Source organism: Colius striatus, chromosome 16, assembly GCF_028858725.1.
Source record: "Colius striatus isolate bColStr4 chromosome 16, bColStr4.1.hap1, whole genome shotgun sequence".
Taxonomy (NCBI): Eukaryota; Metazoa; Chordata; class Aves; order Coliiformes; family Coliidae; genus Colius; species Colius striatus.
Genome location: NC_084774.1, coordinates 2,640,353 through 2,657,043, shown reverse-complemented (window position 1 = coordinate 2,657,043; position 16,691 = coordinate 2,640,353). Strand labels below are relative to the sequence as shown.

Genomic DNA, 16,691 nt, shown 5'->3' with positions numbered 1-16,691 from the left:
AGACAAGGGGAGCAAAAAACTCTACTGGATGGATTTTAGTGTTTCTAAATGCTGATAGAACATATCACTCAAGTACAAAGAACACTGAATGTTTCTTCAGGAAGGATAATACAGCCTTGGACAGTCACCTGCTCTGGGCTTGAGGAGACAGAGAAGACAAGGCTCAGTTATCAGATTTGTTGACAGTTCTGTACTGCCAGCCATAAACGTATTGGGAATTGTTTTAAACTATAAAGTAACATAAACACTATTGCTGCCACAAAATGCCACCTCTTATCTTCGATCTCTTATCTGCCTGATTGATCAGCCTGCTGTTCTCTGTCTGGTGTCTGGGGTGACATTAGTCATGGTCCAACTGTTTTCAGTCAGTTTGTTTCTGCCAACAACACGTATGCCCTGTGCTGTGAAATCATACAGATTCCCAGGAATGAGTCCCAAAAAATAACTGGCCTCAAATCTCCTCACTACAGACAATTTTGGTTAAGTTTCAGGATGATGAATAAGGTCTTGCACTGGAAGAAAGCAAATACCAGTTTCTACAATGGACAAGCTGAGTGCTTGGGAGAACTGAGCACCCGAGCAGCTGATGTTCCTCCTGTCTATCTGCAACAGGGGAACAAAAAAATGCTGGTACAAGAAGAAAAGCTCACACTAATGAGCAATCCAAGTGGGTTTGTACTGAATGGATGCAGTAAACCAAGCAAGGTGTTTCCTTTTAGAAAGGATCAGTGAGGCACATGGTAGCTTGACTGACTGATTTTCAGATGGGACTGAGGAGAGTGTTTCTGGGCTGATTATTTCTGTTGAACATGTTTCTAAATGATCAGGAAACAATTAAGCTTGCAGTTGACATGTAGTCATTAGAAAGGAAAACAGAAAGCAGCGTGAATCATGTAGTAAAGCTGGTTCATTATTGTACATGCTTGTACAGAGGGAGGAACAGCATCAGAGGCTGTGCACAGCTTGATGCCTCTGGGGTGCTGCAGAAGCAAGGAGGCTGGGATTTGGGGCAATGCTTGCAGGCTGAGGGCACAACAGAAGCACAGGGCAAGGAGGAAGATGTATTTCAGATATGGAATTGGCGCAGTGGGTGCTGGTTCCCTCAAGCTTTACTGTAAAATGTCACATGTACATTTTGTTCCCTAGTTGTGTACCTAACAGCTTCCTTCAGGTTTTTTTGAGTACTTGCAAGTCCCGTTCTTTTCCAAGACCATTTTTCTGTGTCTGCCTTCTATCCCATGCCTGATAGAGGAGAGCACACAGGATACAGTACCAACGAGCCCTGGCCTTTACCCTTGTGTCTATCAGTGTTTTGCTTTCCAGAGACACTTTTCCCCCTGCTATTGGTACTGAACTACACCATGCTGACAACTCTTATTTGGTACCCTTGGTCACTTGTCATACCCCTAATATTCACCCAGGACTCTTTTCCCCTCTCAGCCACTCTACAAACAAATCTGCTTCTCTCCATCTTGAGTGAACTAAATATTCTTTCTCCAAGAGTGTGGCTGAGAAGACACTTGGGGACCTGTGGAGCTACTCTGTGGCACAGGCATCGGTTCCAAACTTTGCTCCAGCTGAGCGGCAGCACAGACCAGAATGCTTGAGGTGCAAAGGCACATGCTGGTCTGCAGCAGCTGTCCTGGGCCTCAGGACTTGCTCTCCCCTGTGAATAGGTGGAGTCTGTACAAACACAGTCTAGAGGTCTACTGAGAATTAAGTAGTTTGGTCCTGGCGCTTTTTGCTGGTGTGCACAGTAAACAAAATTATCTCCACACGACTCTATTTCAGCAACAAAAACCAGTGTGGTGATTCAGCACATTGCACAAAAGCTGAAGAGTCTTTATTTTCTTCAGACCTGGGATATTCAGGTGCTGCCCTTTCATTATCTCTGTTGCAGAGGGGCCGGTGCAGCCCAGGCACTGCTGCAGAGCCAGGGCCTGAGCTGCACACGCTCCTGCTAGCTCAGGTAGCTCTCCAGGCCAGGTCTGGCTGTCTCATGGCAAACCTGGCTGTGGCTATCTCTGGTGACTCCAGATGCCTGCGTTTCTCAGCTGTAGTGGGGGGCAGGATGCTAACAGCCACCACTGCCATGGAAATGCTTCAGCAATCAGGGAGTGATGTGTAAGGGAGCAGATGATGCTCCTGGCAAGACAAAAAGGAGATGTGAAGACAGAACTGATAAGCGGTCAGAAGCCATTATTGTAAACACCAATTAGAGTACAGAATCTGTAAAGCCTGGGATGATAGGGAGAAGATAAATGAGTGTGGACCATTTACTTGGAGTGGTAGGGGATGCGAATTTGGGAGCAGAGAGGATATAAAGGGAATCATCATGGAGTGGGGGTTAGGGTGGTGCTGAGCAACCTGGTCCCGTGGCCTCAGGACACATGTCATCAGATAAGCGGTGAAAACCAATTAAGTTAACTGAACTTATGAACTCTCAAATTTGCTAGCAGAGAGTTTTTAACACAAGGTGATGATCTATTTCCATTTGTTTCTTGCAGCAGACTGCAAGGGTTTTTCATCCATGGTAAATGGATGTCCACTGCAGGGCAGTGCCAGAGCATCTCTTGAGGGATGTCGAGCTGTTTCTTCAGCTCAGGACATGGCTGAACTATTTCTATCGCACGTGTATTCAGGCAAGCAAAGGACAGAGAGAGAGTGTGGGGCTGTTGCCCTCCAAAGGGCACTGGCCCAGCGGAATCTGCCTCTGATGGACGTTCCGTAACCTGTCCCTAAGTGAAGCAGGAATAGCCGCTCTCCTCTGGGCGTGTTGCTGTTGGCTGGCAGCTCGGTGCCCACCGCCGAGCCCCCGTCCCCTCAGCAATAGCCCTCACACCCGGGCAGCGCCCCGCACAACGCGCTCCCGCCCGGCGCGCGCCCCCTCAGGCGCCTCACGCGCGGCGGCTCGCTCCCGCCCGGCGCGCGCCCCCTCAGGCACCGCCTCACCCGCGGCGCACGCGCCGTGAGCCCCCGCGAGGCCCCGCCCCTCGCTGGCGGCGGCGCCGCATCCAGGCGGCCATTTTGTGTGGCTGCGCGGCGGCGGGCGCTGGGCTCGGCGCGGAGTGCGGCCCGCGGCGCTTCGGCTCCGTTCTAACCCTTTTTCCCCCGTACAGATCCCTCGGTAAGAGCGCGGCGGCGTCCGGGCCGGCCGAGCCGCCCGCTCTGCCCCGCGCTGCGGGCTCGCGGCGTGGCGAGGCGAGCAGGGGAGGCGCGGGGAGGGAGGCCGGGCGCGGCGCGGCTGGCGCGAGTCCCCGCGCACAAAGGGCCGGGCCGGGCCGGGCCGGGCTGGGCCGGGCGGCGCCTCCCGCGCTGCGGGCCCGGGGCGTCGAGCGGGGGCCGCTTCCGCCTCGCGGCGGCCTGGCGCGCTGAGGCCGAGGGGCCCGGGCGGCGAAGCGGCCCCCGTCCGCTCCCTCCTTCCCCGCTCCCTCTGGCCGCGCCTCCGTCCGCGCCCGGCGGCCCGCGGAGCTGCGCGGGCGGCGCGGGCAGGTGAGTATGTGCAGGCCTAGTGCAGGCGCCGCGGGCCCGGCCGGTGGGGGCGGCCGAGTGACCTTGCGGCGACTGCGGGGGCCGGAGCCTGAGCCGGGGCCGGGCCGCGGGGGCTGTGGCGGCCGGGGCCGGGCGGGCGCGCGGCGGTGCGGGGATCGCGCAGCGCGGAGGCGGCGGCCGGCGGGGCCGGTGCAGTTGGGAGCGCGGCGGCGCGGTCCCATGTTGGGCGCCGGGGGCAGCGGCGTGGAGCCGATCTTGGCCGGGCTCGTCCCGCGGGGGCTCGGCGGGGCGCTGGCGGCTGCTTCTCGCCCGGCCCCGGCGACGAAGCGGGGCAAGCGTTCCGCACTGGGGGAAGAAAGTCCTTCGTGTCTGCGGCGCTGCCAGCGCTCGTCGAGGTTAACCTGCAAATGCCAGTGAAGTTACCGAGCAGTAACGCTTTTCTCAACTAATAAAAATCAGTTTTGTAAAAAAAGAAACAAAAAAAGTCTTTCCAGCTCTCCCCCGTAAGTGTTGAAGTGGGTCCCAGAGGTACACCAGGAGTCTGTGTGAGCTTGCTTTTGGAAAAAAAAAACCATCTTGGCTCTAGTTTGACTCACTCTCAAACTTACTTACTATTCTTAGTGGGTTTTTTTAATCCAGATAGATTTGCTGGGGATAGGCAGAAAAATTGTCAGATTGTTTCTTCGGTGGACTCTTAAAGTCATTTCATCAGCTGTCTTATGTCTAGTGAGTGGTGGTTCTTTCTGCATAGCAGCCAGGGTGTTGTGGAGAGCCTCTCCCATGAAATCCAGCAGTGTGGTGTTGTGTGGGATCACCTGTGCTTCAGTTGATGTTTGCACAGTTAACATGCTCTTGTGTGTCCAGTTGATTGGAAAGAATGGCTTCACCTGTGAGAGCAATGGATGGTTTTCTTTAAAGTACAGATATGAGTCTTGGAAGCAGAGGTAGATGGTGTTGGAAGGTTAAACAATGGTAGAGTGGAGCTTTTGCACCTTTTCTGAAGAATTCTGCCTGGTTTACATGTTATTTCACATTATAGCATGTTGTCTTAAGTCCTCTGCAAATCTTCAGCTTGTTTTCAGCATTGTGAAGAGGAATCTATGCAACACTGTGGTTGCTATACTGGAAATGCATCAAATGACTTGAGTTATTTCAAATGGAAAGTTCCGTATGCATGGAAGAGTTACCTGCTGCTTAAAGCGGGTGTGTTTCTGCATGAAGCTGTTTTTCAGGTGATTGCATTCTTTCTGATGTTGTTAACTACTGTGACAGTGCTAGATGTGAATGTATGGAGATGAATCCCTCTAATGTAGGATTGCTTGTTTCTCTTAAAGTTCTAATTAAAAAAAAAAGAAGTCGTCTTTTCCTAAAGGCATTTGCTATTTTTATGTAAGTCTGAAGAGCATAGTTGGATCTTTCTCCCTTTTAAGTCTGCTGTTGATGTCCTGGAAGATCTGTGAATATCTGTGTTTAATTCCCTCCATTAGGGAGTTTGTGGATGGCTTTGTGCTACTTCTTTCTCCAAGTTCACTTTGGCAATGACGCATATAACTGAAAACAGCTTGTTGGGATTGTGTGAGGAGGAGGCAGTTACTTGTCTGTAATGTGATTAATACCTGAGTAGCTTTCCAAATAATCACAGTTTCAATATGAGATGGTCTACTGAGCAGTGAAAGAACAAGGGGTTTCCATCCGTTCTTTAAATACAAAATACATGTGTTGCCGCTTAAAATGTTTGGCTCTTTTGTTGAGTTGTAATCCCAGGAGGACAGTTTTTATATAGTGCTGAATAAAATGAGCGTTAGATCAGGGCTTGGAAAATGAAATGTCAGATTGCAACTGAAAATACTTCGATGGGGAGTGCTTGCTGTATGCTTTGCAGAGATGGCTGACTAGAGGTGGCTGCGAGACATCTCTTGATTTCACCGGTTTGTGTGACTCCTGAAGAATTCTTCACGTGGAGCTATAGGGAGGTTTGCTGAGGTGTGGCCTGTGTTGTGTTGCTCAATGAGAAGATGGGCAGTTGGAGGAAGGAATGTTGCTGATGGAGCAAGGGTTTGTTGAAATTCAGGGTTTTCAAGTATTCAGTTCTTACTCTTTGCCTTTGAAAGAGTGATTTATTTTTTTTTAACCTGTTGGTGATGGGAGAATTTGAAAGGTTCTTTGAATGTTCTCTGGTTTTTCTTTGTGGAAGGCATGTTCCTGTCTCAAAACCATAACTGGTGCAGTGCAGTTACCGACAAGTCACACAGGGATAGGGTGTTGGAAAATGCACTTCTTCTCTCATGGTGGTTGTATGTTGCAGTGCCTTGTGGTGGTTGCAGGTTTGAACTTTCTGTATATACAGTTCTTTGTGGACTGTTACTGCTGTTGTGTTGCCTGCATTGATTTTTGCCTCCATTTATTCTTTATTGCAGTCTAAAAGTTGGTTTTAATTGGTTGCCCACAGGATTGGCTTGGCTTCTGCTACTTGTTAAGAAAAAAACATCTGTCTTTGCAGGTAAGAGCCTTTGAATTGAAGACTTCTTTATATGCATATTGAGTATACCTTAAGAAATATTTGAAGCTTTTGGAATTTCTCAATTGATATCAAAACATTTGGGTCAAATATAATCTATAGCAAGTCTCTTTACTGTGACTCCCACTGGTGATGGTGGATGTTCTTGTAAACAAAATTTTCTGCCAAACGAATGTTTTTGTTGTTTCATCAGCATGTTGTAGTCTGAAAGACTCTCCTAGTTATTTTGCACTGTTTAGAAAATGTTGCTGCTTTGCTGTGGGCCACTGATCTGCAGATCTCTAACTTTTGGGAGTTCAGAAGTATACAGGAATTGGTTCTGATTAGGCTTTACAGCATTTAAAGTAATCAGGTAGGTTCAGATGAGCTCAGAGATGTCCTGTCTTTAATCTAAAAGGTTAATTTTAGCCTTTTTTTAAAATAAAAATCAAAACTATAGTCTGCAGGTTTAGCTTTTTCTAGGCAGTCTCAGCCTGGATACTTAAAATTGTCCATACACTCCCAATATTATTCCAATTCTTAGTCTTTGTGAGCTTCACCACGGTCCCGCCACTGAAGGACAATACCACACGGTACACACACGTTAGGTAATTCTTGGACAAACTTCTCTTAATTTGGAAAATGCATACATCTTACAGGCTAGTCTGGAGTCTTTTTATCAATTTGTGCATATGACCCAAAATCTGCTTATTTTACTGGGTGGAAGAAGTAACCTTATCATCTTGTACACCTTCTCCTGTGTAACATAAACTTTTTAAAAGATGTGACAGGACACAAAAACATGCTGTTCAGGTTCATCAGATCAACTCATTTGATTGCTAGCAGCTGTTCACTCTGCTTTTGATCTCAGCTTACTATTGGGGATGGGTACAACTTCAGCCTTTTGTGCTTCTGATCTCGCTAAAAATATACAACACACAAAGTTGACAACACACTTGTGTCTGAAAGTGCCTTTTCCCCCAGGAGGAAAAGCAGGCAGCCTGAGAGACTTGAATATCCCAACAAAAAGCCTTCAGTGTATACTTATCAGGCATAGAATCCCAGAATGGTGGAAATTGGAAGGGAACTGTAGAGCTCATCCAGTCCAATCCCCTTGCCAAAGCAGATCCACCAAGATCAGGTCACTCAGGAATGTGTCCAAGTGGGTTTTGAAGACCTCCAGAGAGGAGCCTCCACACCCTCCCTGGGCAGCCTGGGCCAGGGCTCCCTCACCTCACAGTGAAATGGTTTTTCCTTAGGTTTAAATGGAACTTTTTGTGTTCCAGCTTCATCCCATCACCCCTTGTCACTGGATACAACAGAAAAAAAGTGCTGCCCCCAACCTCCTGACACCCACCAGTGAGATATTTGTCAATATTAATGAGATCCCAGACTCCTTCAGACTGAACAGCCCCAGGGCCCACAGCCTTTCCTCATAAGGAAGGGCATTCAGCCCCTTCTGTGTCTCAAGTTAATACTGACTCTGCATGTGTGTTGATGTTTACAAGTGAAGAGTGAATATTTGAGAAGGCTTTGCTTTTTCATTAGTTGGAAAATTTGAGTGGGTTGTTGTCTCTCTAAGTGCATTTTGGAAAAAAATGGGACTCACAAGTGCTTAGAAACATGAAATTTGACCCTTTTGGTCCTTGTCACGTGCTTTTTCTTTTCTTTGAATCAGAGATGAAACTAATCCTTCCTTAAAGCACTAAAGTCCTGAAAAAGTTGAAGTGCTTATATTTTGAGTTGTCAATTTTTTTCTTTTTGCCAGAGATATTTGGTGGAGTAAAGTCCTTAAAATTCTTTTTATTCATACCATGGTACTGTTGGCTCTTGCTTATTAGCAAGTGTTTGCTTAGTATCATGCATGGAATCAACTACACTGAACTCATCACAGGTAGTGTTTCCAGCAACTCTATGTCCAAGCAACTGTTTGGGGTGTCTTGGTGGTGGCAATTTAGTGGACCTAAATGGCATACATACTTAGTAACAGAACTTCAGAGTACCTCTTAGCATTGATAAGGAGGTTTTGAATTTAGTGCAGGATTGAAACACTTTTATCTCAGAAGTTACATAAATGTTCAAATGGTTGGACTCTTAGGAATTCTTTTGTGACCTTATCTGCTAATTTGTTTTCTGGACTAGATTCATGGAATCGTTAGTAAATGCAGTTACCTGCCAGGTATCAGTTCTGATTATGAATATATGGTGTTCTGAACGAGCAGATCTGAGCAGATAAACTTGCCAAGTCGCCTTTGTTCAAGTAATGTCTGTATGCCATTGTCATCCCTTTTGCGTTAGTAAGGGAATAACTAAAAGTAATCTCTCATTTAACACAAGAAACTTCAAATGTTCACCTCCTGATACATAAAGATATCTGAAACTCATTTCTTAATATACTAGGTACTGGAGAAAATGTAAACCTCCTAGCAAGGTTTGCTATTAGTAGTATTTAGTTTTCAAAGCATAAGTGCAAAAATAGGGATGTTTTTATACTACTTGTGTACCTCAGGATCACTTAATTCTACAGCAGTCGTGTAGCATAATGTAGTAAATTTAGGTTTTGCCATCCCTTTAGTATGGCTTCCTTAAAAGGCAGCAGAATCTTTGTTTTATCTTTCCAGAGATTGCTACTGATGTGAGGCAAATGTAAAATGAAACTACAGAATCATTGTGAGGTACTGCTGGTTTAAGACAGTGCAAATAGTCTTTTGCACACATTTAGAAGAGCACATAATAGAGATATGGCTTACTTTGACCTCCTTTTCTTCTCTTGGGCCAGTTATTTTGCTGTTGGAAAATGATTGGGCAATGGAACTTCATTCTTAAGTTGAATGTGTCACTAAGAGATAAATGTAAGGTGCTGCTTTTGTTGCCTTGCTGTGGAGATGGGAAAGTGACTTTGAAAGAAGGTATTGCTGGAGGCTTAGTACATATTTCCCTTTCTGTTGCTGGCATCCCTTGGTGGAGTAGGGATCTTAGTGGATTTGTTTTAAGCCATCTCACGTTTGCCTTGCAAGTCGGGATCTCTTTCCAGATGGTGTAGTAAGGTGAGGGACTTTTACTCACGATGACTAGAGCAGTAGAGCTGGCTGTGCCAACGGGGTTGTCTGCTGTTGCCTTGAGGGAGAGAGGTCCTGGGCACTTTTCTGGTGTCATCTGATGTGGGCCAGTGCTCTCTAGTAGTCTAGTATTTTGTGTGAGTTCCTTAGTGTATGGAAGGGGTTAGTTCTGGTTTACTGGGCAACAAAACAACATACTTAAGTACCCATTTGAATAATCTGAAGTTCCATCGTGCAAACAAAAGAATTGCTTCTGGTTTCTTCCACTGTAGAAGAATTACTACTCTTGTTTTCATTAAATACAGAATTCAACCTTATCTGATGTGGTTAACTTGTTGTATAGTGGCTTTACCTAATAGTCAAGGCTGTGTTCAAGGCCTGTCTACTCTGAAGTGATTGAAAGACCTGGATGTACAGACAAATGCAGCTGTAAGCTGTGGTACAGTACATACCTGAATGTGACATGTTGGGAGGTGGTTACTGATTGCAGCCAGTCATAGCTTTGGCATATGACCAGAAGTCTTTGGTGATACACTGCCTCCTAGGTGGGGTTGTACCATCTGGTTCATCCCTGACTGATTTCAAGTCATATTTAATTTCAAATACTTAAACGGTATTGCTGTGGGACTAATGGGAGCCTTGGAGGTCTTCCATAGAGATACCAAATTGGCTTGTACTTAGAAGGTAAAGAAGGCTTAGAGATGCTACTGCTGATGATTTAGGATGAGAGGGTGGCTTCTGAACTGGTGAATTGTGCTAGTATTAATAGCTTGCTTTCAGTCTTCCCTGGAGGCTTGTCAAGAACAAGTGTTTATCTTGGATATGACCTGGGGCTCTTCTGTAGAGTGTATACAAGGTAACATTCTGCTAACAGGACATAACAAGATCTGCCGGTTCAGAATGAAACTTTAGCTTCCAATAACTTCAGTTGCAGGGGTGAAAGTCATTTACTTGTGCCTGAGACAGAAGGTGTAACAGAACATTAAACAGAACATTTGCAACTGTTAAGAAATGATACCTTGTTGTTGAAGGTCAAATATCTAGCTAGGATGTGCCTTGATGTTAATCTATTTTAGGTGAGTTGCAAGGTGTATTGGGCTTATAACAGTGAGCTTCATGGTTACTTAGAGCTCTGGCCTTTCGTAGGAGAAAAATACAAGATCAGCACAATCTAGATGGTCCCTGGCAGGGAGTGATGTGAGTCTCACTGTTACCAGTTGTCCAGAGTCAGTTTTTGTTTGTAACCAGAGCACTATTATGCTCCTAGTCATCTTCACCTAGCAGGAGCTAAAATCCCTCCCTAAATGAGAGAGAACTTTATTTCCCATAGGTATGTGGAGTTTTTCGCAGACCCTTGGCCAGGTACAGTGGATACCATATCAGTGTATGGTAAATGAATTTGAGTTGCTTGGCTAAAACACTCATTTTGTTTATGTCCCATTAAATATTCAACTGCTGATTTAATAGTTCTGATTTTTGCCCTTCCTCAGTTTGTGGGTTGTTTTGGTTTATTTTGGGGGGGGTTGGTTTGATGTGTTGGGGTTTTTTTACTGACACTCGTGGGTCTTGGCTCAACAGTTATGTTGCAAAATGTGTACTGATTCTGTTGGTAAATGTTTAATACTTCAGTCTGTATGAAGTAAACGAACATGAATAAGAAACTTGGGGTATAAACATGCTTGATTTTTGCAAGATGTTGTTAGGTCTGTGTAAACAAATATAGTAGATGGTGTCTGTAGGTAATTGCATGGTGTCATAAACAGTAGTCTGACATAGCCGTTGCCTTTTCTCATCTGCAGGTGTGTGTTGTTTCAGCGCAGCATGGCTGTGGTCATCCGCTTGCAAGGTCTCCCGATTGTGGCGGGGACCATGGACATTCGCCACTTCTTCTCTGGATTGACCATTCCCGATGGGGGAGTGCATATTGTAGGGGGTGAACTGGGTGAGGCTTTCATCGTTTTTGCCACTGATGAAGATGCAAGGCTGGGTATGATGCGCACAGGTGGTACAATTAAAGGGTCAAAAGTGACGCTGTTGCTGAGCAGTAAAACTGAAATGCAGAACATGATAGAACTCAGTCGTAGGCGTTTCGAAACAGCCAATCTAGATATGCCACCAGCAAATGCTAGCAGGTCGGGACCACCAGCTAGTTCTGGAATGAGTGGAAGGGTTAACTTACCTACTACTGTACCTAACTTTAATAATCCTTCTCCTAGTGTAGTAACTGCTGCTACTACTGTGCATGAAAGCAATAAAAACATATCCACATTTTCTACTGCCAGTATGGGGACTGCACCTCCAAATCTTGGGAGTAGCTTTGGTAGCCCAACGTTTAGCTCAACTATACCTAGTACAGCATCCCCAATGAACACAGTACCTCCTCCTCCAATCCCTCCTATCCCAGCTATGCCATCTTTGCCACCAATGCCTTCTATTCCCCCAATACCAGTTCCACCTCCTGTACCCACGCTGCCTCCCGTTCCTCCGGTTCCTCCGATACCCCCTGTGCCCCCCGTACCTCCAATGACACCTCTGCCTCCCATATCAGGAATGCCTCCTATGAACCCTCCACCTGTAGCACCTTTACCCACTGGAATGAATGGGTCTGGAGCAGCAGTGAATATGAACAGCGGCTTGAATCCATTGTTTATTGGTCCCATGAATCCTGTAAATCCTATCCAGATGAATTCTCAAAGTAGTGTCAAGCCGATTCCGATCAATCCAGATGATTTGTATGTCAGTGTTCATGGGATGCCCTTTTCTGCAACGGAATCTGATGTGAAAGACTTTTTCCTTGGGCTCCGTGTGGATGCAGTCCATATGCTGAAGGATCACGTAGGTCGAAATAATGGAAACGGACTAGTGAAGTTTTTTTCTCCTCAAGATACATTTGAAGCACTGAAGCGAAACAGAATGCTGATGATTCAGCGCTATGTTGAAGTTAGTCCTGCAACAGAGAGACAGTGGGTGGCTGCTGGAGGTCACATAACTTTCAAGCAAACCATAGGTCCCTCCGGGCAGTCCATCCCTCCTCCTCCCCAGCCTCATTCTAGGTCCAAATCTCCAAGTGCACAGAAAAGGTCGCGATCGAGATCTCCCCACGAGCAGGGTTTCTGTGTCTATTTGAAAGGTCTTCCCTTTGAATCGGAGAACAAACACGTGATAGATTTTTTTAAGAAGCTGGATATAGTTGAAGACAGCATTTACATAGCTTATGGACCCAATGGGAAAGCAATCGGAGAGGGCTTTGTGGAGTTCAGGAATGAAGCCGATTATAAAGCAGCGTTGTGTCATCATAAGCAGTACATAGGAAATCGCTTCATCCAGGTTCATCCAATTACTAAAAAGGCCATGTTAGAAAAGATAGATATGATCCGTAAAAGGTTGCAGAACTTCAACTATGACCAGAGAGAAATCCTCATGAATGCTGAGGGAGAGCCAGGCGCGCCAAAGTTGTGTGCACACATATCTAATATTCCTTACAATATAACAAAAATGGAGATACTTCAGTTCCTAGAGGGACTGGCAGTAGAAGAAAACTCTGTACAAATCCTTGTTGATACTAACGGGCAAGGTTTAGGACAAGCGCTGGTTCAGTTTAAAGCCGAAGACGATGCTCGTAAGGCAGAGCGTTTGCACCGTAAGAAACTGAATGGAAGAGATGTTGTTTTGCGTTTGATAACTGTAGAAGAGATGAGAGATATTGAGAGAAACCCACCGTCTCAAGGGAAAAAGTTACTGAAAATCCCAATCCCAGGCAACGTGCCTCTGCCAGGAGCACAGGGTGCTGGTGCGGATGAGCACCCCTTCCTGGGGGGCAACTCCAAAGATGCCAACAACGGTCCTCCCTTCAATTTCCCTGGTAACTTCAGTGGGTCTGGCACGTTTGGTCCCCCTCTCCCACCGCCCGGAATAGGTGGATTTCCAGATTCCAGGCCAGGGATACCTGCGGTTGCAGCTGCTGGCATACCCGGTGCAGGTATTGAGGTCCCAGGTTTTGCAGGCGGTCCGGGTAATTTGAGTGGACCGGCAGGTTTTGCAGGGGGGCCACAGGCTTTTGGTAACGGTCCTGGCAATCTAAGCGGACCCCCTGCCTTTGGTGCTGGTCCTCCAGGAATTGCTGGTGGTCTTGGGCATTTAGGTGGACCTCCAGGGTTTGGACCTGGGCCGGGAAACATACATATTAGTGGTCCCCCAGGTTTTGGAACAGGGTCGGGGAAGCCAGGACCAACTGTCATTAAAGTGCAAAATATGCCCTTTACTGTTTCGGTGGATGAAATTTTGGATTTCTTTTATGGTTACCAAGTGATCCCTGGTTCAGTGTGCTTAAAATACAATGAAAAAGGCATGCCCACTGGAGAAGCAATGGTTGCATTTGAGTCTCGTGATGAAGCTATGGCAGCTGTTGTTGATTTAAATGACAGGCCTATAGGTTCCAGAAAAGTTAAACTTGTTTTAGGGTAGCTGTTAATACAAAGTAGTTGTAGAATAGATCTTCATAGTGCTGTGATAAATGCATCCGGATTGGTTTTTGTAGTGTTTCCAGGATAGAACCTGTGGATTGTTGAAATTGTCCAACAGTTTGGTTTTGATCCGCCCGAGCACTGGGTTTAGCCGTGACAGAGACGCTGCGAGGACAGAGCGCAGCGCGTACTCCTGTACAAATCTGTGGAGAAGCGAGACCATTCTTACTCGTCATAGAAGTTGGTAAAACTCTACTGGGCACAGTGCTTCCTGAGGAATCTAGCTTGGTTTTACATAGTTTTGCTTAAGGGAAAGTAGGTGAAGTCAGTGAAGCTCTTCGGTGGATGCTCTCGCAAGCCATTGTAATATAGATAGCTATTTCTAGATTTGGTTAAAAGCTGGCTGAATTTGCTTTGTTTACAGGTCAAAGCTTTGTTTAAAGTCCTGATTTTACTCTGCAACTGAATGACTTCTCAGTGTACACAGATTAATTGTTTTGTGTATGTATTTTTTTTCCCAAGGTTCTCACTGTATGAACAGTTGAATTATGCCCATTGCTGATGTGTCTACCAAACCAATTCCTCTAAGTATGAGCAGAATTGTTCTGTAAAATTCAAGCTGTTCTTTGTGGAATAACCTTTAGTTATTTATATATTGCGATTATGACTGTGCAGAATAAGACTTTTGCCACAAGTATAGCTAACCTCAAATGCTATCATACGAGTTTTCTAGAACACTCATGAAACATTTGCAGTAGAAGAAGTAACAACTTGAAAAATACTCATTATTGTTTAAGTAGCTTGATTTGTTAGGACTACGTTAATCAGTTGGGATAGGATCTTTGACACTAGCTGGATATCGATTTTGTATTTCTCCCGTGTCTCTTGAACTGCTGACGTAGAGTCTTTGCTAAGAGAACCAAAGTGGTGGTGATTGGTAGAAGATTGGAGTCCAACTAAAGTTTTGAATTAGTTTATGTACAAAAGAAACTTCTACCTTCAGCAACTCTTGTCACAATTAATTGCTGTGGGGGAATTAAGAGCTGAAACTTATTTTTCTCCAAAACTTGAAAATACTGAGTTTACTCTCTCTTTTTTTGCAATAAAGTTGTGCTGTTGTATTCCAAGTCTGTAAAGAGTTGCCGTTGTCTTTGCTGTGCAGTAAAACCTTCCGTGGAAAACCAGAGAATTGGCAAGGAAGTAATGACACAAGTGAGAAGGAGTTTGGTTTTTTGGTTCATCCGTGCTTGGCTTATGAGAAATTTTAAGACTTGGGCATCGCCTGAAACAAAAACAAAAATCCTGCTATTCCCTGCAAATCATTGTACTTAAACACGGTAAACTTGACACTTTAGGGTTTTTGGAAGAAGAAAAACAGTGCCTTTTGGTGTTGCATATCATGGAGCACTGAAGTGTACGGTCAGGCAAAATTGAGAGGTGCAAGTGGCAACAGTTTTATTCATGTGTGTAGGAGAGCTTTGCAAACCTGTGCAGCGCTGCATCCTGAGAGGATTTCCCAGGACAGGAATATGTGGAAGGACTGTATGAAGGTGTACTTCAATAAAGAGGCGGTCACATTACACAGATGCTTCTGTAACTCATTAGCATAACTTTGTTTTTGACAGATGATTAGGTGGTCCCAACTTTGGAAAAGTCATGTGATTTGTATATACTGTTTAAAATTAAGCCTCCTGTTAATAAAACTGTCTGTCTCTGAAGCTTCATGTTATGCATTTCAACAGTCTTTGGGAGTAATGTTTCAACAGCAGATCTTTGGGTTTTTTTTTTTCCTTTGAAAGTCTGAAAGTACTCTTGCTGGTATCAGAAAGATATGTGACTAGGAGTCAAGCCTTTCAGTTTATTTTTAAACTTTTGCTCTTTGTTTTTTAAACAACTTATATTAAAGTTTCATACTATATTGGAGTTATTTGGGTGCTTGTTTCTTCATGTTTCACATTAGAATAAAATTACTGAAAAGGAAAATGTGGCTTCATTGTTCACAGAACCGATTTAAGATGTTAGTGTGTGCTGACTTGCAGAAACTGGTGATAACTGTTTCTTTCAAGTTCAAATGGATCACAACAATGCTTGCCTTGTTGTGCAATGTAATTAAAAGTACCAGTGTCTGGAATTAGATACACAGTTTTGTGTTACTTTTGACTTCATGTCTCGATCCTCTTGGGAATGGATACAGGGTTGTTAGTGTTTGTTAGATGTGGCATATTCTACAAAACATGCTCGTGTGTCTGTTCCTTTGGACTTTCTAAAAGTGGAGGTTTGGCTTGGAAACCTTTCGTTTTCTGAGTCTTGCTATTCTGTGTGGTCTAAATGTTTACCTAAAAAAACCTCAAACAACCCTTCAAACCAATACAAAAAGCCATTGGTGGTGAGAACAATGACATGGATGGAATGCTGAAGTGGAGGATTTGGGGTGGGGAAGGGACTCTTGCTTAACAGTTGATGCTCCATATCTTTCAGCATAAGTTAGTAGCAAATTAGTAAATACTCCCTCTTCCTTGATGATAGGCTCTTGGAAATAATAGGAAGTTGTAGCATATTAGGAATTTCTGTCTGCGCTACAAACTAAAGCTGCCATCCCCAGTAGTTATGATTGATCCTTAAAGTGTATACACACAAGTTCATTATCGTGTCACTTGCAAATATAATGTTTTGAATTGACTGGCTTTCGTGTTGGAAGCAACCTTAAACTGCGTGTCATGCTACCTGATGAAGGATGCCCCTGTATTAACAGGCTATGTGGCTAGGTTTGATCAAATTGCTTACTTGGCACGTGCTTGTATTTGTGAACAGCCTGAAAAATAAGGGGTAGGACCTCTGAGGTCCCATCTCCAATGTGAAAGGTATGTAACTGCCCTTGCACATATGCTTCATGGCTGGCTGCCGATGGGAGGTAGCACAGAAAGAACCAGCTGCTGGATGCTGCTCAGAAACAGCTGTGCAGTTGTTTCGGCCTCGATGCTGTGTGTGTCAGGAGCTGACATCTGGCTTAGCCTCGTTGGAGCAGTACAGTCGGTGACACTGATGTCCCACTTTCTTCGAGTTGTGGAAAGAAGGTACTTGTGTTTCTTTAACTCGCTAAGTTGCTGTCTTTAGCAGTTGCTCAGGTGCTGGTGTCTTCAGTACCATTTGTAAGAAATGATGAGGTGGAGTGTTACATTC

At 45.1% G+C, this 16,691-nt stretch overlaps 2 protein-coding genes across 7 annotated transcripts in view; both read left to right on the top strand.

Annotated features, from left to right (window-relative positions):
* Positions 1–3,037: 3,037 nt before the first annotated feature.
* CPNE1 (copine 1) overlaps positions 3,038–16,691 on the top strand; it is a 41,811-nt gene continuing 28,157 nt past the window's right edge. The window contains exons 1-2 of one of the 6 annotated variants that reach the window (XM_062009170.1): positions 3,094–3,127; positions 5,942–5,992. The gene's annotated coding sequence lies outside the window, so the exon portion shown is untranslated. Of the gene's footprint in view, positions 3,128–3,471; positions 3,493–5,916; positions 5,993–10,909; positions 10,991–16,691 lie in introns of those variants that run through there. The other 5 variants (XM_062009168.1, XM_062009171.1, XM_062009167.1 and 2 more) reach the window with 5 other exon arrangements.
* RBM12 (RNA binding motif protein 12) lies at positions 3,475–15,229 on the top strand. Its single transcript, XM_062009166.1, has 3 exons — positions 3,475–3,492; positions 5,942–5,992; positions 10,848–15,229. The coding sequence occupies exon 3, from the start codon at positions 10,870–10,872 to the stop codon at positions 13,510–13,512; it is 2,643 nt and encodes an 880-aa protein (XP_061865150.1). The 5' UTR covers positions 3,475–3,492; positions 5,942–5,992; positions 10,848–10,869; the 3' UTR covers positions 13,513–15,229.